This window comes from Plecotus auritus (assembly GCF_963455305.1).
Source record: "Plecotus auritus genome assembly, chromosome: 9".
Lineage (NCBI taxonomy): Eukaryota > Metazoa > Chordata > Mammalia > Chiroptera > Vespertilionidae > Plecotus > Plecotus auritus.
The window spans coordinates 151142057-151165703 of record NC_137783.1 but is presented as its reverse complement, the minus strand read 5'-3'; the positions used below and the strand labels follow the sequence as shown (position 1 = coordinate 151165703).

Sequence of the window (23647 nt, the reverse complement as noted above, 5' to 3'; positions counted from 1 at the left end):
GCTTGGCCTTTGTTCTAGAACTACACACACAGAGGCTGTGAACAAGCCACTCCCCTGCCCTCCACGCTCGGTCCTGCCTTCCTGCCCAGCTCTGGAATAAGGCCGTTGGTAACAGCGGCCAGTCAGGGCCACCACCTGGTTGACACTTCCCAGCTCTCAGTCTTTTCGTTTGCACTCTCCTCTGCTCCTCACACCCACCTCCACAGTAGGTGCTCGTTTTACAGAGGAGCAAGCGAAGAGTTGGCCAGGTCGGGGCACTTGGCCAAGGTCACAGAGCAGAGAGCGGAAGAGCTGGGACCCAGCCACAGGGGCTGAGTCTTCATATCCAGCAGCTGCCTCGAGGTCCTCCGAGAGGACGGGGCTTCCGAGGCCGAGGACGTGAGGGAGAGGCCGCTGGGCGGAGTCAATGGCCTCGGGTTTTGAAAAGAGAAGGACCAGCAGGCACAGAGGCCTGGCGGCTGGCCAGCGCAGACCACACCACACTGAGGCGGCGAGCGTGCTCGGGGCCGCGCAGCCCTCCCCGGCCCTACTCACGTCCTTGAGGCAGCCCATGAAGTTGTTGCTGACGGGCGAGCCCGGCAGGTCCGCGGTGTTGGGGCTGCCCCCGATGTAGAAGAAGTCATCGGAGCCTAGCATCGTGTAGTCCTCCTGCGTGTAGCCCGTGGTGGTCAGGATCCCGTCCACCGAGATGGTCACCTGCCCGGCCCAGGGCGGGAGGGGGAGAGACAAGGAGACAACCGGCATCAACTCCCTGGGGAGAGTCGAGGGCTGGGCAAGGGAGGGGCCAGGGGGCAGTGGGGGAGGGGGGCCGGACCCCCCATTTTTATGTCTGCTTGTCTCGGAGGAGGAACAGTGGGGGGAGAGGGGGGAGGGGGGAAGGAGGCAGCACAAGATTGGATGGTCTCAGGGTGGGCTAAGGCCTGCCCCACGCCCAGCTCAGCAGGCAGAGGCCTGAGGGTACGGGAGCGCTCCCCCAGAATCAGCTCCTGGAAGTGGCTCCGAATGGGAGTGGGAACCCCAGGTCAGGGCTCCAGGATGGGGGATGCGAAGGGCACCCTCACACCCTTCCTCCTGAAGGTGCTCTCTGGACCCGCATGCAATTGGCAGAGACCCAGTTCCCTGCCCGCCCCGCCCCCTCCATCTTGGTGGCTCCAACTCCCCGCAGCTCCCCCTCAGGGCGCTGAGGAGCCTTCCAGCCTCAGCCAGTAGGGCGGTGGCAGCGAGCAAGGGCATGAGGAACTAGAACCGGGATATTCCTGAGCCTTGGAGCCTCGGGCGGGGGGGGGGGAGGGGAATGGGGGGGTGCAGAGCATCCTCAGGGCTGATGCCTGGGGGCGGGGAGGGGCGTGCAGAGCATCCTCAGGGCCAATGCCCACCACTACACCCCTTTCCTGAGTCTCTTACACCCAGATCCCTCCACTCGGGTCACTCTTGTCTCCCAAGGAGAGGGCAGCACTTTACCTCCTCACCAAGCTGCCTTTCTCTCTCCGCCTTCCCGACGGAGGCCACCATCATACTCTAGGGAGCCAGGCCAGGTTAGAGCAGAAGGGGGACAGGGCTGACCTCAGGATACCTTGACCGTGGGCCGAAAAGTCAGGTGGAAGAGCAAGGATGGGGAGCGCCTGGTGCTTCAAGGAGGTGAGAAGGGGCAGCAGTGGCCCGGGGGAGGCAGAGGGACCTTGGCGAGAGTGGCAATGCAGGGAACTCTCAGGTTACCCCCTCCCCAGGCCAATGTCGAACTCAACCCCTGGAAAGTCCGTAGGGCAGGGTCGAGGTCTGTGGGACCACGAGCCACCCTCCCCCCGCTGCCCCGGCTCCAGGAAGGCTGTGGTTTAGGATGGACAGCTGGGAAATGCGGACAGTCACCCTACTTCCCACTCCCCTAAAGTGCTTCAGCACCCCCTTTTCCGGCAAAGTCTGGAGATTGGGGCCTTCCAGTCCCACCTGTACCACCACCTGCACAGGCCACCAGCCACCTTCCAGGGGCTGGTCTCCAGAGTCCATGGTCGTGGGGCAGGCATAGTGTTAGGACTCCTAAGGAACATGAGCAGAAGGGAGCAGGGGGAACTACCCCACAGGACCCCGAGTCCCCCGCCTGCTGAGCTGGAGCCTTCCAGTGGGGGGAGTGCGGGCTGAGCAAAACCAGGGTGCAGGGGCCCCCTCCTGGGAACCATCAAACCTTGTGCTGGAGGAACTAGGTTCAAGGGCAGATGATAAGGGGTATCTCTGTGGGAGGGGGAGGTGTGAAAGCTTTAGAGTCTTGTTTGGAGGGGAGGGCTGGTCATTATTGTTTATTTCTTCTTCCCTCCCTCCCACCCGAGGCTGGGCAGTGGGGGTCTGGGTGGAAAAGGGAAGGGTCAAAGTATTAGTCACAAAGACATGCAGACAAGGTTAGACCGGGCAGAGGGGCTGGAGGGACGGAAGGAGGGGACTGGGCTGAAGGGGTGGGAAAGACAGGGAGGGGTGGCAGGGGTCTCCCTGGGACAAACTCCGTTCCCTCCTGCCCTCCACCTGCACTTCGGAACTGGGCCACTAGTTAGTTCCTGAGCCTACATCTGGTCACCCCAAATAGACAGTCAGCTCCTGAAGAATGGGCACCCGGCCCGGCCGGTGTGGCTCAGTGATGGAGCGTCGACCTATGAACCCAGGAGGTCACGGTTCAACTCCCGGTCAGGGCACATGGCCGGGTTGCTGGCTCCGTGCAGGAGGCAGCCGATCAATGATTCTCTCTCATCACTGATGTTTCTCTCTCTCTCCCCCTCTCCCTTCCTCTCTGGAATCAACAATTTTTTTTATTAATAAAGAACGGGCACCTGCCTGACGTGTCCCTGTAACCCCACTAATCCCAGCAAGGTCCGGGGACACATCATAGTCACTGAAGGCGAACATCAAGTCACCTCAGGAGCCAGGGCCACGGCCTGTGTGCCATCTATTCGTCCTACGCCTCGGGGGCCTTTGGTGGGCAGAGCCTCAGTCCTCCGAGACTGCTCTAACCAGGCACCCCTGTTTCTGTGGGGGGAGGCAGGGCCGCCCAGCCCCAAAACTCCCCAGGAAGGGGCTCATCTGGCCCCGTCAGTACACTCAGCTTCCAGCCCACCCAGGCACTGCGCTGTCCCCTCCCCGGCCCCGGAAGCCAGGCACCAGCTACAGCATCTTCTTCCCTCTGTGGGCTTTCTTGGGCCCGGTCCCTTGGGCCAGCTCACCTGCCTTTGCCCCCAGAGTTATAAGGACCTGACTGGGGGGGGGGAGGCCGGGGGGAGGGTGCCCTCCTCAACTCTCCTGCAGACTGGGTGCAAATCTGACCTTGCCCACAGCTCTATGCAATTCGATGCCTCCTAGTAGAACAGGGTTGCCTTAATCACCCTCCTATCTGTGCCCCAAATTCACAACTATTTTTGTAGAGCAGCCCTGGCCCAGGGGGTGGAGGAGAGGGTAGGAGGGGTGGGGAGCATCAGGAGATGCACGGAGGAAGGGGGGTCAGCTGGGGTGGGGAAGTAGAGAAAGTGGGGGCGGGCACTGGTGGGAAGGAAGCCAAGGGCAGGGGAATGGAGGAAGGTCTCGGGAAGGCAAGGAGGGAGATGACAGATTAGTAAACCCAACTGTCTCCTCAGACAAATCAAAGTCCAGACACAAAAATGGTGGGTTTGTTAGTAAAAGCAGGAAACAGGGGACTCAGTCCCCTGTCCCCCTCCACCCTGGGGGTTCAGGATGCCCCTGCCCCCCAGCCCCCCCGCACAGCTTCTGGAAGGGGTAGGGCCGGCGGGGAGGAGGGCAGGGGGGGCATGCCACACAGAACAGCCACTGCATCGAGGGCACATGCGGGTTAGAGGGCCAGGGTGGGCCGGGCCCAGCAGAAGACGAGAGAGCACAGCCACCATGAGAAGGCATGCCCGCCAGGCCAGGGGAGATGGGGGAAGCAGAGATGGAGGCAAAAGAGCGTAGGGGTACCGGAAGGAGACGCTTCCTTCCAGCAGAGGAGGGGAGGGGCCCCCCACTAGGACAGATCCCTGTGGGCCGAGAAAGAAAGGGAAGGGGCATGAGACTCAGACCTTCCCCACCAGAGGGTGCCCCAGGCGCTCACGCCCACGGCCCACACACCACTCATCACAGACCCAGACATGCCTGCTCACACGCACATCCCACTGACGGCAGAGGGGAGGGCTCGATGGGCTCATTTCCAACCAGCATCCTTTCCATCAGCAGGACCACGGCCAGGGCCCCAAGACACAGCAGAGACTCGGCACCCAACCCAGACCGTCCGCTCAGCCAGTCCACTCCACACAGACAGGCGGGCCTGAGGAGGCCGGAAGGAAGGAGCCACAGCTCTGTCCCGAAGAGCCATGCCCAGCCAGGGAGCAGAGTGGGGAACACGGAAGATGCAGGAGCCCAGCGCCCAGAAGCCCAGCCACGGCTTCACCCCCCAGGAGCCGGGAGGGTGGCTAGAGGTGCTACAAGGGATGGGCTACCCCCTGGGTGGGCTCTCAACCCTCCCCACTGACCTCACTTCTCCTCTGCTCTGCTGGGCTCCCTGCACGTAGGCAGGCTGGTAGGATGTAAAACCAGGCCCTTGCCCTAATCGGTTTGGCTCAGTGGATAGAGCGTCGGCCTGTGGACTCAAGGGCCCCAGGTTCGATTCCGGTCAAGGGCATGTACCTTGGTTGTGGGCACATCCCCAGTAGGGAGTGTGCAGGAGGCAGCTGATCGATGTTTCTCTCTCATCGATGTTTCTAACTCTCTATCCCTCTCCCTTCCTCTCTGTAAAAAATTAATAAAAATATATTTATAAATAAATAAATAAATAAATAAATAAATAAATAAAACCAGGCCCTGGCCACAAACACCCGCTCCCCCGGGGCCATGCCCCAGGAAGGAAGGCCAGGCAGAGCGGAGCCCCCTTGGCATCACGCAGAGCCTTTCTCAGTTCCCTGCTGTGATCACAGAGTGCCCAACCTCCCCGGAAGGGGGCGCATTTGGGGAGAATAAGACTGAGTGAGGGCAAGTGCTCTGAAGGGTGGGTGGGTTGAATGGGCTTTGGGGAGTCATGAGGCCCCTTGACCTTGTGGGCAACACTGAGTCACCGGGCACTTGGTTTTCTGGGAGATGCCGTTTCTGTCATCGGGTCCTCAGGGCCCCAGGAGCCAAGGCACCTCACTGGGAACTGACGGGGCGGGGCCAGAGGGAGGCCGGGAGGACCTCGGAGGGGGGCGTGCAGCCCCGCTGCATGCTGACGCTTAGCCATCTGCTTGGGGCTGGGGAGAAACTAAAGAGAGAAACTGGTTGGAAAGACACCCCAGGAAGATGGCCCAGCCAGCAGTTACAGCCCCACAGTCCATTCTGGCATCTGGATTTGAAAAAGTTGCAGAAACCGGTTTGGCTCAGTGGATAGAGCGTCGGCCTGCGGACTGAAGGGTCCCGGGTTCGATTCCGGTCAAGGGCATGTACCTTGGTTGCGGGCACATCCCCAGTGGGAGGTGTGCAGGAGGCAGCTGATCGATGTTTCTCTCTCATCGATGTTTCTAGCTCTCTATCCCTCTCCCTTCCTCTCTGTAAAATATCAATAAAATATATTTATAAAATAAATAAAAAAAGTTGAGGAACAGAAACTTCAGGTCAGAAATCCTGAGTCCTTTAGCCTCCACCATTTTCTAGAACAATCCCATTCTCCCTCTCTGACTCTCAGCGGTAAAAGGGGTTTAACAACTTCCATCACTCGCCCTCCTCCAGGCTGACTCTGAGGCTCACACGAGACAACTGAAATGAAAGCACTGGAATCTCCCATCACTGGCTGGGGGAGCCCAAGCTTTCTCTGGGCCTCAGTTTTCCCATCTGCTAACTGGGAGTAATCTCTGCCTGCAATCTAGACATGCATGGAGTTTAAGTTATATTCAAAAAGTGAGAGCTATTTAGAGGAACCAAAGCCCCTGGCGTATGTACAAAGAACTATTATTATTTTTACAAGAAAACTTCCATTGGCCCAACCACATCTAATCCAAACCTCTCAACTGGTTCGCCCTCTCCCCCGGGGAGAAATGTTCAAATAACAGGAAAAGAGTTAATAAAAATAAACACAAAACCAGCGGAGCGGGGCTGAGGGACGCCCGGGAATCGGAACAGGTGGAACCCTGTCTCTCGGTGCCCCGTTCTCTGGCTCCAGTCTTCCCTGAAAGAGCTGCTCCCTGGGACAGATTTATCGGGGTGTACAAGGCCACCCGAGGCAACAGCTCCAATCCCCGATCCCCGACAGCGATGCTGGCAATGGGGAGCACGGCCCTCAGCGACGAAGACTTTAGCCAGAGGGAAACCACACGGGGTTCTTTGCTTCGTAACCAGCTTACTCACCCCGTCAGACCCAATTTCTGAGGCATTCTGGGGTTTTACGCAGTTACTTTCGGACTGATTCCTAAGGGGATGGGAACAGGGTCTCCGGTGGGGGAGCGATCGTACTCTCCAGGGCTGCTGTGGGGAGAGAACTGTGTCTTTACAAGACATCCCTGCCCTGGCCACACTGACATGGTCAGTTAGCATTCCATAAAGCTTCGCAAAGTTATAGGTCCCTTTACAGAGTACACATGCTTTCGCGTGCATTACCCCTCCTGACCTTCCACTGACCCCAGGAAATAGGCCACGCAGGTGTGTCGTCAGCCCGGTGGGTACCTGAGCTTCAGCCCAGGTCACATGGTCCATTTTTAACTGAACTGAGTAGGGAAGTCTGCAGGGCCCTCACTCTCAGACGGCATTCCCCAGGTGCCTGGGGTGTGCTGCATGGCTGATCCCGCCTCCCTCTGTCCCCGGAAGTGCTGTAAAGAGAGTTCCTGACAGGTACTCGGTGGCCGGTGGCCGGCCTGGGGTGTGGGCAGCAGCTAAACCCTGGAGCAGCAGCTGGGGAACAGAGACTGGGAGAGGTGGTGCTGGGACCAGGAGTAGCTCCATTTGAATGTGGGACGACTGGGCGTGACCAGATAAGACCTCTGCTTGGGAGAGCTAGGATGGCTACAGCCAGGGGCACCGGCTCAGGGACGAGCAGAGGGCGGGGCTGCCGTGAGTCTGCGGTGCAGGGAAACACAGACCTGCGGGAGCATCAGGACCAGCCACAGGCGGCCTCAGAGGTGGGGCCTCCTGGGGAGGTGGGGAGCCACTCAGGTTGGGAGCCTAGTTATCCTGCTTCCCTCCCCGGCAGCCGGCAGCCACACAAACCTGGGAGGCGGGCAGGCCAGGCAGCTGCCCCACGCGGCGTGGGCCCCGTGGGGGCAGACACGTCCACCTGAGGGTCGCCAGGCTGGAGCTCAATCCCTCTGCATTATTAATAGGCGATGACTAACCCCTGCCTGCCAGCCCCGGCAGGCAAGAGGGAATCCCAGGGGATGGCGCCGCAGGCCCTGCAGGCACACACGCCAGGCGGCCTGCTCCGGCCCCCACACACCTCCACGCTGAGCCCGCTCCAGGCTCAGCACACACACAGTCACATGGCCCGGCATTTACACATGGAGAGTCACCAGCTGAATCTCACAAACACAGCGCACAGTCTCCCACTAACACCCTCCATGACACACCAACATTTACACACACGCGCACCCACACACCAACACACACCAGCTGCATTTATCCACACAGCCACACCCACACTCACGGGGACTGAGTCCAACCCAAACAGAGGAGCTTGGTGACAACCGCCCCAACTTTACCCCTGCGGGGCCTCCTCCTCTCGCCCCTCCACAGGGAAGGAAGCAGCCCCCGGGCAGAGGCCATGCTGGACAGGCAGGGGACAGAGAGCGGGGAGAGATGGAGGGGAGGGAAGACAGTGTGAAACACAGTGTTAGTCAGAGCAGCAGAGCTGTGGGGGACTGGACGCTGTCCCTGGTGGGGGGAAAGACCATTCGTGCCATGCAGAATGTGGGGGAAGGCGGGACCAGGAACCCTCAAAGTTGAGAAGCGAGGGTAGGGATGTCACCTCTTCCCTGGCAGCCAGCGTGGGGCAGCCCCCAAACTGGTATGCACTGGTGATTTGAAGGAGCAATCTGGACTGGTCCCAGGCTGCTGTGCACCTCCCAGGCCACTTCTGCCCCCCTCGGGGAGCCTGCCCAACTGGCTGCCACTGGAGGTCTCACCCAGCCCCCTCCTCCAACTCAAGGGGCCTGGCCAGGAGTGACAGTGAGCAGAGCGGAGCATGTCATGGGATGGTGTTTTCCATGGATTTTCAGGAGACCAAGAAAGAAACTAAATCAAAGAGGGGAAAAACGAGGAAGAGGGGGGAAATGAACAAAACAAAGCAATAGAAATAAGCAGCCTGGCATCGGGGCTGGTCTAACCAGAGCCGATGAGCACGGGCCTGCCCCAGGCCCCTTTGGCCGGGAATCTGAATTCAGGAGTCAGCGGGTTAGGGCAGGGACAGGCCAAATTCCTCGATTTCCATTTGTCTTTTGGATTTGAGTTTGGACCAAAAAAGAAACAAAAGGGAAAGAGGAAAACTAAAGGAGAAGCAAAAATCTAAAAGATTGTCCAGGACGCAGAAAAAGGAAGAGCAAAACAACCAAAATCAAACAGGGGAAGGAAACAAAAGAGGGAGAATCAAACAGTTAAAAAAACCCACGGCAAACCAAACGGTAAGACAATTAGAGTGATATCTACCAGATAATGCAGTTTGTTTACCATAGCGTGTCCAATCCCTGCGTGCTTCACCGGAGATATGGGGGAGGGGCGGGGGTCAAAGAAAACAAAACAACGAAGACGACAACAAAAGAACAGAACGAAAGAAAAGGAAAATAAAATGACCAACTGTGAAACTCAAGGAAGGAGGAGAAATATATGCCCATATATAGTTGGTGGTTTGTTCAGACCCTCCCACCTTATGATGGGAAGGAGAGATCAAACACACACAAAAATTAAACCTCGCTCCTCCCAGTCCGCCCCCCACCCCTCCTCTGGATTCCTCTCCCCCATCCCCTCCGGGAGGAAGAGCCTGCTGTGGAGAAGGGGAACAGTTAAAGACCTTGGTTAGTAGAGAAGAAAACAACAAAAGAACTGGACCGAGAAAGCAAAGACTTAAAGATGGCCGACATTCCGCAGATGAGACAAAGGTTAGTTCAGTCTTTCACGCATACCTTGCCCCACCTGTCCCTGCCCATCCCTTGGTCCCCTGGGTTATAAGCGTGTTAGTAACACACACAGAGTCGGCAAGGGGGGTTTTCCAACAGAGGGTGAAAGAGGGCAGGCAGGGGGTTAAGAAGCAGACCCACTTATGCAGTATTAGTACATCCTTCCGGCTGAAATGTTAGGACGTTGAGGGAAAGGAAGGGAGGGGAGCAAGGGGTGTGAGAAAGGGATGGACTATTATTGACTTAGGTCATGGACGGGTGGGTTGGTTGGCTAACTGGTCAACCAGATGGCTTTCCAGAGAACTGGCTAAAGGGCAAGTTGGTGCTGGCCAACTGGCTGACCAATGACCATGTTGCGTTAATGGGTTAACTGTTTGGAGGTGGGCCAGCTGGCGGTCAAGCTGGAAGAAGAGTAGCCAACACCCCTAGAGAATCACAGGAGTGGCGAGGATGAGAGGTGACTTCATCTGGGGACACAGGGAAGGGTTCCCAAGGGGCGTAGGAGGGGATATGGTTGTCTGCTTTTCCTGGGGATGGAGGACAGGCAGATAGATCCAGGGAACCATGGACAGGTTAGCCCTAGTTCCTTGAGAAAGGAAGAGAGAATGAGCTGTCACCAGAACGAGGAACAGGAAACCTTGCCCTCCAAGGGCTGGCAGAGGGCTCACTCTCAAATCATATCTAATCATCCCAAACTCCCTCCCTCCCCTTCCCCCTTCCCCTCTCCCACCCATAGCTGACTCCTCCTTCCAGCCTAGCTTGACTTTGCAGAGCCCACATTCCCCAAAAAGTCCCCCAGGTTCTTCAATCACCCCACCCCCAATTCTCTTATGCTCCTCTGGGCAGCTGCCCCTCCCAGAATTAAGTACCCACCACCACTGCCCCTGCAAGTTGGTAAGGCTTTCCCAGCAGCCCAACTTCCTTCCATGCCCACCCACAGACCCCTGAGCCTCCACTGCCCACAGAACCGGAAATTCACCCCCTCCACGCCGCGTACCTCTAAAATCCCTTACTCCTCCCTCAGCTGGAAACCAGCTTCTTCTATCCCCACGTTCATTGTCTCTTCTCCTGGCAGCAACCACCACCTTGGAAATCACCCTGGTCTGTCGGGGGGAGGTGGCAAGGTGGCTGAGGCAGCTTCATGTACAGCATCAGGTGGGGGGACACGACTGCTTAATGTCCCTTAAATACCAAATGCACGCCCAAGAGGGTAGTTGTGAGAAGGACAAGTATCCCAGGGACAGATCCATTAGAGAGTTATGATAACCAGTGGGCACAGGGCTAATTCAGTAACACAATTAATAAGGGCCTCGCGTAATTAAAAATAACAGAATTCAATATTTAGCAGCGAGAAGTGCTGAATAACCAATATTAATTATCAGTGAGCAGAAGCAGTTTACGGAGCAGGAGGACGAGAATCTAACGGCGGGGCAGTGGCTGGAGCGCGGGGAGAGCGGGCGATGCGAGGGCCAGTGCTGTCAGATGGCAGGACTGTCGTGAAGCGAAGAGACCAACTAGTCAGAGTAAGGAGCCAGCTTCAGGGCAGCTAAACAATTTGCACCCCAAAAAGGGAAGAGTTGCCTGGGGTCCCGGCACGAGTCCAACAAGGCAGAGAAGAGGCATTGGAGGGGAGATGTAACTGCTACTCTTTTTGAATTGGAACTGGTTGTGGAAACTAAAATTAAAAATTTCCAACTTTCATGGACAACTTGCCTTTTAGCAAACAGAACAGCAAATTCAGAAACAAGATTAAGAGGGAAGAGATGTGCCCGACCGGTGTGGCTCAGTGGTTGAGCATTGACCTATGAACCAGGAGGTCACAGTTCGATTCCAGTCAAGGGCACATGCCCAGGGTGTAGTCTCCATCCCCAGTGTGGAGTGTGCAGGAGGCAGCTGATCGATGATTCTCTCTCATCATTGATGTTTCTCTCTCTCTCCTTCTCCCTTCCTCCCTAAAATCAATAAAAATATATATTTTTAAAAAAAGAGAAGAAAAGATGTGAGTTCTAAGCCTGGGCCTTCCACTAAGGTGTCCAGGGATCCAAGCTTACTCTGAAAGGTTGGAGCAGGTGACAGCGGGCCTCTCTAGACCTGGGGATTGGGGATCCAGAACCCAGTCCATGGAGATCGTGCCAGAGGGGGCAATTATGGCCAAATCCTGGAGTGGAGCTCCCACTGGAACCCCTTCCTGGAGGCCTGTGACATGGCAACCCGTGCCTTCCCAAACGGCGGCCCCCAGAGAGCCGAACCTCAGACTAGCAGTGGGGAGGGAAGGGTTTCCCACTCACAGAACCAGTGCAGGAGGCCGGGATGGACAGGAGCCCCGGAATGGCAGCTCCATGAGAGAAGAGGACGCCAAGTCACAGAGGGGAGAAGCCTCATGGCCGAGGGCCTTTGCACAAAACTACACCCGTCTACACCTTGCACTCTGAGCGTAGCCCCAGCCCTTCCAGAAAGCCAAGAGGGGGATTACACACAAAAACCACAAAAGTCGGCATGAAGGCAACCTCCATGGAGCTCGAGCAAGGAAAGCTCAGGACAAAGCAAAGAGGTACCTGCTCCATGCGGAGCTGGCCGGGGCCCATCTCCGAGAGGCAGGCGGACACGATGGTTTCAAGATCTGAGAACCACCCAGAGTGGCAGAACCGCCAGACGGACTACAGCCGCCCTCGCATTCTGTACCAATGACAGCACCAGGCAGAGAACTGGAGTGGCTGTGGAGTTGGGCGACTTCCGTGCCACCACTTTCTACCTGGATCGCTTTGGGCAAGGATGCCCCCCTTGGTAACATGCCAGTACCTCCCACTCACAGGGCTGTTAGGAAACTCAGTGAGATTCAAAAGAGAAACCAGACCCTTGAACTGAGCGCTGGCAGACAGTGCAAAGTGGGGCAGGGTCGCGGGGAGTCAGAGCGGGGTTGGGGGCCTTCCTCCTGGCTCTGGGAAGCGAGGGGGAGTCTTTCCCAGAGGGCGGAGGGTAGTTCGAGGCTCGTGTGAAACAGATCTGCTGGGTCCTCTTGTCTGAAACTCAACAACTGCCTTCAAGAAAGAGCCCAAGTGAACCAGAAAAAAAAAACAACAACAAGGAAAACAACTGAAGAGACTCAGTAGTTGCTGGCATTAAGCCCTCAAGGAGCTTTCCACCTGGAGTAGAGAAAAGAAGTGAACGCAAACACTGCCACACAGACGGCACGTGATGATGGCGCCAGGACATGGCAAAGAACAAAGACGGGTGGGGTGGGGGGACCGAGGACGCTCAGGGAAGAAGGTGGCACGCAGCCAGGCCCGAAGGGGTGAAGGCCCCACAGCTACAATGGTGGCAGAGAGCCCGTGCCCGAGGGCCAGGCCTGTGCTCTCGGCGTCACCTCGGGCAGCAGAGGCTCACTTTGCCGATGAGGAGCTGCGCGCAGAGGTAAACTTGCCTGCAGGGTCTGGAACCAGTGGCGGGGCTGAGGCTGGAACCCAGCCTGCCTGACTCAAGCCCCGCCCTGGGATTTCACTGGGCAGAAAGGAGGGTGAAGGGGGCTGTCAGTGGGAGCGCTGTGGGAACACAGGGGGAGCTGGGGAGCCTCGCAGACCGAGTGCCCCGAGCGGCACAGTTAGATCCTATGACAGCGTGTGAGCTGCCAGAGAAGATAGCCCGGGGCCAGAAGGCGGGGGAGGGAGCCCCAAATGCCTGGAGGACCCTATTTTGGGGGACTGCCTCCTTGGGGCCGGGAAGCTCCTGGAAATCTCTGCACCGAGAAGCAGCCTGTGGGAGCTGGGCAGGGAGGCACCACGTGATGTGTTGGGAGCCAGCTTGTCGTCCCGATTTGGTGCTGGCTGATGATGAAGTGGGCCTGCACCGGTGGGCGTGGTGGGGGAGAAATACCGGGTAAGGGAGGAGAGTGGAAGCAGCATTAAACTAGACCTTGGGGAATTCTCAAAGGCAATCATTCCTGCAAAGATCCCCAGGAGACACCTCCGGTCACAGTGGCCTCAGGCGGGGTTCGAAGGGAGAGGAGGTAAGAGCAGGCGCCGTCTCAGCCAGGCCTCCCCCATCCTAGCACCGGGTCCTAGGGGCCTCCTGACGATCTCAGGGAGGGTAATCTAGTTTGAGGGGGCAGGGGGGAAGATCTGCCTCCTTCTCATCTTTGGAGCTGGCCCTCCCTACGCTGGCCTTCTAACCACCTGGGGAAGCCGGTGTTCCCAGGCCCTGCCATGGACCCTGGACGGGAGGCAGAGGTCCCTTCTTACACAGCCTCCCGTCCTTGCTCCTGCCCACAGAACCTGGGAGACGGGACACTGGTTTAACACCACCCGCCCCCAACCCTACATCACCCCTCAGATCCTAAAGGATTTCCAATCCGGGGACACGGCCTGGACACTGCATAAACCTCTTGGGGCGTGTATCTCCACCCGGGCCCTGCTGATACTGGGCCCCATCCTTCCTGCTGTGGGCTGCCCTGTGCACTGGGGGACCAGCAGCATCCAACCTCTGCCCCTCGATGCCAGTGGCACCCTCCCTGAGCTGTGACAACCCCAAAGGTCTCAGACATTGCCAAGTGTCTCCTGGGGCGCAGGGGGCACACCACCCCCCACCAGAGCCACTACTCTAGGGACAACAGGACCCAATAAATTCTCAGAAGCCCCGCGAGATTCGCATTCGAAGGGCCTGGTGAGGATGGCTCACCTCAGGCGAGGCCTTGGCTGAAGGGAGTGAATCGAGAGCACAGCCCCGAGGCTGACCCTCCCTGATGGCCACCAAAAAAGGGGTGCACCTCCCTTTATGGACCCCCAGAAGCCCTTTGTAAAAAGGGCTCTGGATCACGGTCTTTAAGCAGAGACCCCTGTGGCCCGGAGGCCCGTGTTCCAGGCAGCGTGGCCTGCCTCCGCCCTGCCCCGTCTGGTCGAACAGGCCGGGGAGTCGTTTCCACCAGCTTCCGGCTTGGACCCACGACTCTGAGCCCAGGAAGAGACTGCCGTGGGCCGCCGTCCACCCTCGGCGCTGCTGAGCCCGGGCTCGGCCCCTCGGTGCTCTCCCTCCCTCCTCTCCGAATCTCTAGTTCCGAGAACGTGTGACGTTTCTGCCACGCAGCGGGTACGTGCAGGGTCTTGCCCGGTTCACTTCCAGCGGACTCGCCCCGTCTCCTCTAGAGCTGCAGGGCTGGGAGGCAGGGACCATGCCTTTTCCCTCCGCACCCAATATGGACTCACACGACATTGGTTTTGGCCAAACGATGCACAGAGCGGGACTCTGAGCTCGCAGGGGCTTCCTGCCAGAGACAGTCCCAGGGACAGCACTGGTCCTGGGGAAAGAGAGCGAGGGAAAGCACCCAAGGCAGCTCCCCTCGCGCGCGCGCGTGCGCAGTAAATGGGCGTGGCACGTCAAAGGATGACAAGTGTACCTGACACGCTCAGGTTGGCGCCGACAGGGGTGGCACACAGGACAGGGACTGACGTGGCATGAAGAGGGGCACTGTGCCGAGGAGGAGTGCCGCCTGGCATGCCAGTCCACGGAGCACGGGGGCACAAGAACAGGGGCCCGACTGCAAGAGGCAGCAGAGGCTGGGAAGGGACAGCAGGAGGACCCCGGGAGGACGCTGTGCGGTCATCACTCCGCTGGAGAGGCCCAGGTAAGAAGAGTGAGAGGTCAGCCGGAATCCGACCCCATGGACGAGCCTTTCGAGGGAGGATGGGGAGGAGAAGGAGGGGGAGGACGATGCTGAAGAGGAGAAACCACCAAGGTTGGCCACACAACCAGAGCCAGGAAGTCCGGAGGCGCCTACTAGTAAGAGGCCTGTAAAGCAGCAGAGAGCGCCTCGCAGGGAGAGATGCGCTGTGCTGGCTGCACTTGGTGCTGGAGGTGGGGCTGGAAACGCTTCACCACCATCAGCCACGAGAGAAAGCGGGGGACCCGAGAGAGGCGGCAAAAGCCTGGCCTCCGAGCGAGCAGGGAAAGGAGACAGGAGGTGGAGGCAGGTGCACAGCGGCCTCTCCTGCTGGCACAGGGTGTGGTGTGGACCCCGGATGAGGCAGGAACGTCTAGGGCTGGAAAGAAGCCGCGGGGGCTGCTGTCAAGCAGAAGCCTGGCCAGACAGGGCCCACCTGTCCAGCCACCCTGCGCCTCGCGAGAGGCAAAGCTGCCGCCGCTAAGAAGACGGAGCTGATGCCCATGAAGGTCAGGTTGGAGCCTCTCCAGGGTGAGCCCCGGAGCGGGAGCTGAGCGGACACTGCGGAGAAGAGCCTGTCCTGCCTGCAGGGGGCGACCCGAGAGTCTCCTCTGAGCCCTGCCGGGCTGGGAGCACAGGAGGCAGCCATGGACTGCGCCATAGGAGATGGCATAGGAGACTGCATGGCTGGCCGTGGGAGAGCTGGGCCCCTTTGGAGGGACTGGAAGGGGAAAGAGAAGGGAGCGCGCTGCCCAGAGGAGAGGCGGGACCAAGGTCCGGTCCTGCTCCCTCACGCACCTGCTGCACCTCCGCCATGCTCTGCCCCTCCCTGTCTTCCTAGAGTGCCCCCCCACCCCCCCACCCCCGGGAGCAGGCCACACTGCGGCCCACACACACCTCCGCTTTCGCCTGTGCCTTCCGCCCAGTGCCGGGACACCGCAGCTGCTCCACCAGGCCAGGGTCTCCCCACCTCGTGGCACCCCAGGGCCCACCACCCAGGCTCTATCTCACTCCTCCCCGCTCCCGCATTGCCTTTCTGCCAGGTCCCCTGATTCCTAGCCCCAGCCCTTCCCTGTCCCTCAGACTCCTGCCCCGGCATCTCTTCAGCGCCTCCCTAGCTCCACGCCCCGGTCCTTGAAGCTACTGCCCGCCACTGCCACCCCCTGGGCACTCCCAGTGCCGAGCCTTGCCCTTCAGCCCCACGCCTCGACGCCCTGCCCTGATGCCTGGCACCCACACTCCCATGCTGCCCCCACACAGCGGGCCCTGGCCTTCCTCCTGCTCCCCCTACCTGGCGCAGGTTTCGGGTGACCCGGACGTCGTGCCAGGCGTTGTCGTTGAACTTGCCGTTGACGGGTTCCACGAGGGCCTCGAAGGCGCCCGAGCCCAGGTTGATGACCAGCCAGACGGCCCCGGACTTGAGGGACAGGTTGACGTAGTCGGCCGACTTGCCCGTGTGCAGCATCAGCCCGTTGCGCTGCAGGGTGCGGAAGGCCAGCGTGATCTCGTCCGTGCTGCTCTGGATCGGGTTGTGGGACAGGTCGTAGCAGAAGAACTCGTTGCCTTTGAAGGTCGCCACAAACTCCTCCTTGCCTGGACGCCGGGCGTGGGGAGAGGGGAGAGGCTGAGTGGGACAGGGTGTTCCAGGCCGCCCTGCTCCCCTCCAGCAGCCCAGGCCCCCTGGCCTGACTGCCAGCTCTAGGCCCTCTCCCCTCCGGGCCTGGCCACCCACCTCTCCAGCCCTGTCACCTCTGCTGTCAGTCAGCTCCCCATGCCCCTTTCCTCAGCAGGACGCTGCTAAGTGGTTCTCACACTGACAGCTGACAATTAAGCTGCCATGGGCCAGGCAGGCAGACTCCTCACTGTCTCCTCCCCCCAGCTTTCCATCAGCCCCTCCCCCTCACGGAGGGACATGGAGACACAGGAGGCTCCACCTGACCTCTCCCCCGCCCCAGGAGTGCCTGCCCTACGCTGGGAGCCCGTCTCCTGTGAGCAGCCCCCTCCCACTCCTGCCTCTCCTGGTGGAGGTGACCATCCTCAGCCCAGGGGCGTTTCAGGCCTCAGCATTAGGGAGGAGCTGGAGGCCTGCTGTGCAGCGAGCTGATGAGAAGAATGGGGAAGCGGTGTGGTGGGGGTACAGGGGGGGACACACGGCAAGGCAATGCTGGTGACAGGGATGTTCACCAGGTAGCAGCAGGCCATGGGCAGGGCTGACCCGGTGGCTATCCTGCCAGCTCCCACCCCACCCAGCTTCCTACTCGACCTCAGAGGGCAGCACAGAGGGGCCCTTAGGCAGACACTTCTGGGGCCCCAGAGGACGGGTGTGAGACCCCACAGACCAGGCAGGTGGCTAGGGGTGAAAGTGCAAGGGCAGGCCTGGCTCTCATGGCTGTGGGTGTGCGTGTGCATGTGTGTGCGTGTGTGTGAGCGCGTGCACGAGCGCGTGCACACAGGTCTCTTTCCACAGCACTTTTTAAGCAGAAGCAAAAATGACTGGAGAGGCTTAGGGATGTTTAGCATTCTCTAAGTGGGTGACAAGTGAGAGGTCAATGGCTCGGTGGAGGGGAGTTGGGGTCCAAGCCCTACAGCTTCACAAGCCAGAGCCCACGCGGAGGGTAGAGAAGGGGACATGGAGGCAGGGAGAGCAGAGAACCTGGACCCTGACAGTGATTCGCGTCCCCTCCCAGCAAACAGCTGGCCCCGCCCACCGCACAGGAACAAGGATGCCGGCAAAAGGCCTTTCCGGAGTGCAGGGGGTCCTCAGCACAGGCCCCCGGGTCTGGCAGGAGCGAGGCACGGGGCTGGGGGGCACCAGGCCCTCGTGAGGCCACAGCAGCAGGCGCCACGTGCGAGTCAGGGCTCTCTGGGTGCACGTTCTGCTGACGCCCCTCCCCTGCACACAACAGCCCCGCTTCTCTCCACCCGGGCAGGCTGCCCGCAGACTCTGTCCTCACTGCCTCCGGATGCCAAAGCACCAGCTGCCGCCCCAGCGCCTGGCACCGCACCTCCTGCAGCTGGCGGGGCCCAGTTTCCTGAGGCCACAGGGCAGCGAGGCTGGTGAGGACACAGGCAACATGGGGACAGTCGAAACCTGCTCTGCCTACCTGGGGGCTCCAGCGGGGAGGCTCAGAGAGAATAAAGGGGAGGAGTCAAGCAGAGACAAGAAGGGGAAGGTGCAGAGGGAGGCCAGGGAGGGGGAGAAAGATGGACCATCGGGACAGAAAGGAAATGGTGGCAGCACAGCTGAGGTGACCGAATGAACGTCTGAATGAAGACTAGGAGCGCACGGGGAGGGGACAGGACGGGAATGGGAAGAGGGCCAGCAAGGAAAGGGGGACAGCGACCTCTAGGGAATGGAAGCCAGGCTTTCTCTGGACTTGACTGCTTCCATGGCAACCAGGCCCGCTGCCTGGGCACCGGCGGGGTGGGCCTGGGGGCTCAAGGACCAGAAAAGGGATGTGTTTGACCTTGGGCTTGCCACACATACTAGTCCCTCCCAGGAGCCAGGCCTTCCCTCCCACTCCCTCACCTTCACTGCAGTCAAAGAGAATATCCATAAAGGGAGTGTCAAGCAGAAAAAAGGAAAGAATAAGGCAACCACATGCAAAAGTGATTGGACAGAACAAAAGAGGCCAGGGACAAGGAGAGAGGCGGGCCTGGGCTGGACCACGCAGCCAGGGCACAGCGGAGAAACGGGCCAGCCTCGCTGCCTCCCGCTCTCCTCGGGTCTCCTAGGAGAGAAGGCAAAGCCAGCCGCTCCCTCCGCAGCGAGTCTGCATGACCTGCATTCCCAGTGCAGCCCCGACCCCCGAAGGCCCCAGATGGAGAGGCCTGGGTAGCCAGAGGGCGCCTGGAAAGATGTGAGGAGAGGGACAGAAGAGGCGAGCAGGTGTGAACAGGAAACCCCAGGACGGTGGGAAGGACAGAGAGAGACCCTGAGTGGGGAGGAGGGCAGCAGGACCTCAACGGGTTTTGTGGGGGGGACTCTCAGGGGAAGGATGCGGAGGCTGCCAGGTCTGGGAGGAGCAAGACCAGGGGGCGCTCGCCCCCATCTCACAGCCCAGACCACGCTTAAACTACAACTCCCAGCAGCACCTGAAGAGCAAGCTGCGCTCCTACACGCCCCTGGCACAGGAAGGGGGCAGTGGCTGATGCGTGTGTGTCTCCCAGGCCAGGGAGTGTGGGGCCCACAAGGGTCCCAGGTCAAGCGGAATGTGCCTGGAGACCAGCTGCGGTCCTGGATTTCTGAGCGACGAGAGGGACGGAGCAGCTGCCTCTTTTCCAGCCCAGCCCAGAGCCCTCTTGCGAGGAGGTCTCCAGCCCCCTGGGCCCCTCCCCTCGCCAGCACTACAGCTGTCTGCTCTGCTCATTTGGCACTTGCTGCCTGGTAACATCTTGTACGGCTCCCTTGAGAGGAAGTGCGAGGTGAGAAAGACCTGGGCACGAATGCGGGCTCGTCCACCAGCGCTGTGACCTTGGCCAAGAGGCAGCATCTCAGAGCCCCAGCTTCCTCCTCTGGACAAAGGAGCTAATCACGGCCTACCTCGCGGGTTGCCCTGGGCATTCGGAAGAGAACAGATGGGCGCGACTTCCTCAACTGTGAGCCGCTCCACAAATAAACGCCTCTTGTGCTGGCATGTGCGTGTCAGTGTGTGCGCGCGCGCCCTCTCTCTCTAGATCAATGAATAATTAATTCCTCTGGACAAAGTCTGCACTTTGCATGTCCCACGCTTTATTATGCTCATTCGTTGGGATGTCAATGAGCCCCTGGAGGACAGAGGCCATTCTCCCACTTAGAATCCAGGTGCCGAGCACACGCCTGCTCCTGAGCGGGCGCGGGGGAAGGCTGGGGCACACAAATGAACACCCCAAGCGCTGCTGTCCTCGGGAGCTCGCTCTAGCGAGGGAGGCAAACGTGTCGAGTGACAGTTACGACACAGTGAGACGAGCGATATAACGGACGTGTCGGCCAGGGGAACACCGAAGTGTCTGAGTGCACACGCGCGTGGGTTCGGGGCGACTTCCCGGGTGGACGGCCTGGCTGCTTTTCCCAGAGTCAGCTGAAAGGGATACCAACTAGCTGGGGAAGAGGGCAGGGATGGCGGCCATCCAGGCCGACAGAACAGCACGTGCCAAAGAGCACAGACAGGACTCGCTAGCCCAGTCCCTGGTCCCCACTGGCGTTCCTGGAGGGGCCGCGAAAGTGCCCTGCAAACTTCTTAGGAAGGAGAATCTCTTAAGAGAGGCAGCCTCGGTGCTTAACACCCGCAGCCCGAGACAGGCTCAAGGACCGCGTCTGGGGCTGGGGGAGGAGGGACGGGGCGGGGGGGCCACTTTGGCAAGTGACAAGTTCCTCCTCTGTAAACCCCAGGCAGCAAGCCCTTCCTTCCACAAAGGGTCGTGGAGACTCATTTAGTGACGCATGGGGTACATACGTATTATAAACACCACATCTGCAAACCACACTTAGATGATTAAATGGGGGCGGGGGTGGGGAGGATGTTACCCCGCTGCCTGGTCCACCGGAGAAACATACTCTAGCAATGAGTCTGAACAACTGCCGCAAAAAGACATCTGGGTCCTAGACAGAGGTCACCAGGACAGCTGAGCTTTGGGGAAGGAACGCAGGTTTGTGGCCCTCCACACCAGGGCGGGTCCTGGGGGCGCGGGCCCAGGCGTCCCATGGGCCGCAGAGCGGGCACACCTTTGCCCACTGACCTCTCCCACGGGAAGTGCAGTTTGCCTGCAGGGGGCAAGGGCTGGGCTCTCTGGGGACCGTGGGGTCACTGACCTTTTGTCGGCTGGTGCACATCACCGGCTCCTCCTCTCCCGGCCCCCCCCTCGGAGAACAGTAAGGACCCTACTGGAGAAGCAGAATTGGGGAGTCAGGCACAGGAGGCCACCCAGCCAGTCCCACCCCAGCCTTGGGTGATGAAGGGCCCTCTCCAGGGCAGAGGTCCTCTCGCTTGGAGGTACAAGTTTGGGGCAAGGGGGGCTGCTCTGGGGATCCACTTGCTTTGGGGACTCTAGGGAAAGAGCCTGTTGACAAACCAAGACCCCAGAAACCCCATCAGACTCATGACCACCAGATTCTGCCCTTCTCCCAGGAGTGAGGAGGCGGCGGAGACGCAGAGGCTGGGCTGGTTCAGGGGCCTGTGGCCAGCACCATGCGCACAGGCTGGCCCTCAGCACCTGGGGGCCTGAGCTCCGCCGCCAGCTCCTGGCTCGCTCTCCTCCCCGCTCTGTATCTTTGCTCTCAGCCTCTCTGCTGGGTCAGAGTTCACACTCTTCATGCTCTCACCCTCTCTGCTGGGTCAGAGTTCACACTCTTCATGCTCTCACCCTCTCTGCTGGGTCAGAGTTCACACTCTTCAACGCATTCGAAAGCCTGCCACAGGCACCCTTCCTCCAAAACTCCCCAAGTCACACACCACACCTCTCCTCTGGCCTTTGCCCACCCCCCAGGCAACCCTGGCTCCCTGTCTACACCTGCTGCGTTGAGAGAATGCTCTTAATGTCCCCTTTGTCCACGGCCTTGCCAGTTAGCCTGTGGGCGTCACAGGGGCAGGGCCATGGCCATGGTTTCTGTTCGTACACTGTCCCTCCGTTGTGTCTTCAGAGGGCTGTGCACACCAAGGGAGGTCCTGACTAGCTGGGGCTCCTGTTTAGCGGGGAGCCCTTTCCCAGGGATGCCTCCTTGCTCTGGACCACCCGGCTTGTGAGCCCCAGGCCTCCTCTCCCAAGGCCCCACCGGCTCGTGTTGCTATGCCTGGGTGCCACGTCAGCTTAAGCTCTCCAGCCACCCCTGCCGGCGACGTGTGTGCTTAGTGCCCGGCTCCCAGGCACCCACACCTTGCCAGACCCCAGGGGATGAGGGGAACTCAAGAATGGAGTTTAAAAGTCCCTTCCTCCCACCCCAATCCCAAAGCCCCAGAGCTAAAGCTAGAATAACACCTGCACTGTGCACCTTCCCGGGGAGGGGCGACCCTCTGGGCCTTCGTCTGTGACAGAGGTGGGCCGCAGCCAGCACCCCCAGAACCAGGCACTGACAGGCAAGAAGGATGTAAGTGAACCGAGCAGGTCCTGACTCCCCACCTGGGACCGCCTCTTTCCTGACCTTTCTTGCCATAATGTGGCATCCCTACCAGAATCACAGGCCCCTACCTCCCAGACCTAAACCCACCCCAAATTCCAGATCTGCGTCTGTCTTCGTCCTGTAGGCCTCTCCTGCCTCCTGCCTGAGGGAGATGAGCCCAGCAGAGGGCTGCCCTGGGCAGGGGGCAGTGCCTGGAAGGCCACGAGCTCAAGGGAGTCGTGAAAGGGAGGCCTGGGAGGTCCTGGCTGGCAGGGCCACAGTCGGGACTCCTGGGCTCTGCCCCGGTGCTAACCGCCAGGGCTGGCGAAAATGGCGGGGACTCCGTCGAGGCTAAACATAGATGCGCAGCCCCAACAGTAGCACCCATTAGTCGGTGTGATCACTAGCGAGCCAGTTCATCTCTCCGGGCCTCAATGTCCTCCTCTGTTCAACAGAGTCAGAGCCGTTCAAAAGACACAGGGTGAAGGCCTGCAGTGGGACAGCTGTGGAAAGGGGGACCCCACGCCCGGGCTCCCCTACTTTCCCACTCACTCCATCGTGGGCAGAGGGGGCATCCCACAGCAGCAGGGGGCGGGGACGAGGTGCCTAAAATCCTATTTCTCCAGCCCCTGCTTCTCTCTTTGTACTTGGATTGACAGAGAAGAAAGAATGATCAGAATGAGTGGAAGGAAACAGAACACCACCATGAGAGAGAGAGAAAGCAAGACACGCCACCAGGAAAACACAAAAAGGTGACTGGAGACACGGCAGGAGTTCAAACATCTCTTGATGTCAGAAACCAAGGTGAGATGCGGGCAGATGGAGTGTGTGGGGGAGGGGGGAGGGGGAGCACAGACACGGACAAACCCCCGCCCCCACCCAGCACCCCCCAAAAAATAAAGACATGGCAGAGGAAGGGGATGGGAAGGCAAGGAAGGGGGGGCCAGATGGAGGAGGGGAAAGGAGCACAGGGGAGGAGCAGGAGATCCAGGCGCAGGTGGGGGCAATCCAGTCCAATCCAAAGCAAACCAGAACTTCAAACCATACCTTCGCTGTTTAACGTCAGGTGAGCCGGACCTTGGAGAGAGGAAGGAGAGAAAGAAAGAAAGGAAAAACAAAACAAAACAAAAAGAAGAAGAAGAAAGGAAAGGGGAAAGAAACAAAGAAAACACGAGTCATCAAAATCAGCCAGAGAGAGGGGAGAAAAGCTTTTGCTGCCACAATTTAAAAACCCGTTTAACTTGTGACAGACATCGGGGGAGAGCCCCAGCCCAGCAGCTGAGGAAAGGGGCCCGATGCCGGAACAGAGGGTGGAGGGCATGAGAGGGGCAGAGAGAGGGGGTGAGGGTGCAGGCGGAACCGGAGGAGGGTGGGGCAGGGAGTCGCTGCAGGGGGAGAGGAGATTTTGGTTTCTTTTTTTCATTCTTGCCGGAAAAAAAAAAGGAAAAGGAGGAGAAGCAAGAGGCTGGAAGGGCTGCTTTTTCCTTTTTCTTTTTTTCTTTTTTTTTTTCTTCCGGGAGACGGAGAGAAAAAAAAACGGTCAACGAGAAAAACGATTCGGATGGAGGAGAAAATAAAACACGACACAAAAATCAAAGCCACCTGGAGAGAGAGAGAGTGTCCTGTTAGCAGGGGATTGAGTGGGCAAGGGGGCCTCCCCCACCCCCCCCGTCCCATCCCTGTCACCCCTGCCATCCTGGCAGAGGAGGGGAAGAGGGGGATAGGAGGAGCCGGGCCCAGAGGGGGCCCCACAAAAGTGAGCTCTGGGAAGGCATCTGTCCCGTTCCAGTCCCGTCAGCTGCTCCTCCCACACCCTCTATGGGCAGCGGG

General features: G+C 59.5%; 1 protein-coding gene across 28 annotated transcripts in view; it reads right to left on the bottom strand.

Annotated features, from left to right (window-relative positions):
* The window catches only part of NRXN2 (neurexin 2), a 106051-nt gene that overhangs the window by 56189 nt on the left and 26215 nt on the right, over positions 1–23647 (bottom strand). For 10 of the 28 annotated variants that reach the window (XM_080687075.1, XM_080687083.1, XM_080687080.1 and 7 more), the window contains exons 4-8: positions 22865–22894; positions 20534–20605; positions 16034–16335; positions 8626–8670; positions 535–696 (exon numbers count right to left, since the gene is read on the bottom strand). In XM_080687075.1, the coding sequence (XP_080543201.1) occupies positions 535–696; positions 8626–8670; positions 16034–16335; positions 20534–20605; positions 22865–22894 (611 nt within the window). The remainder of the gene's footprint in view (positions 1–534; positions 697–8625; positions 8671–16033; positions 16336–20533; positions 20606–22864; positions 22895–23647) is intronic. The other 18 variants (XM_080687101.1, XM_080687102.1, XM_080687085.1 and 15 more) reach the window with 9 other exon arrangements.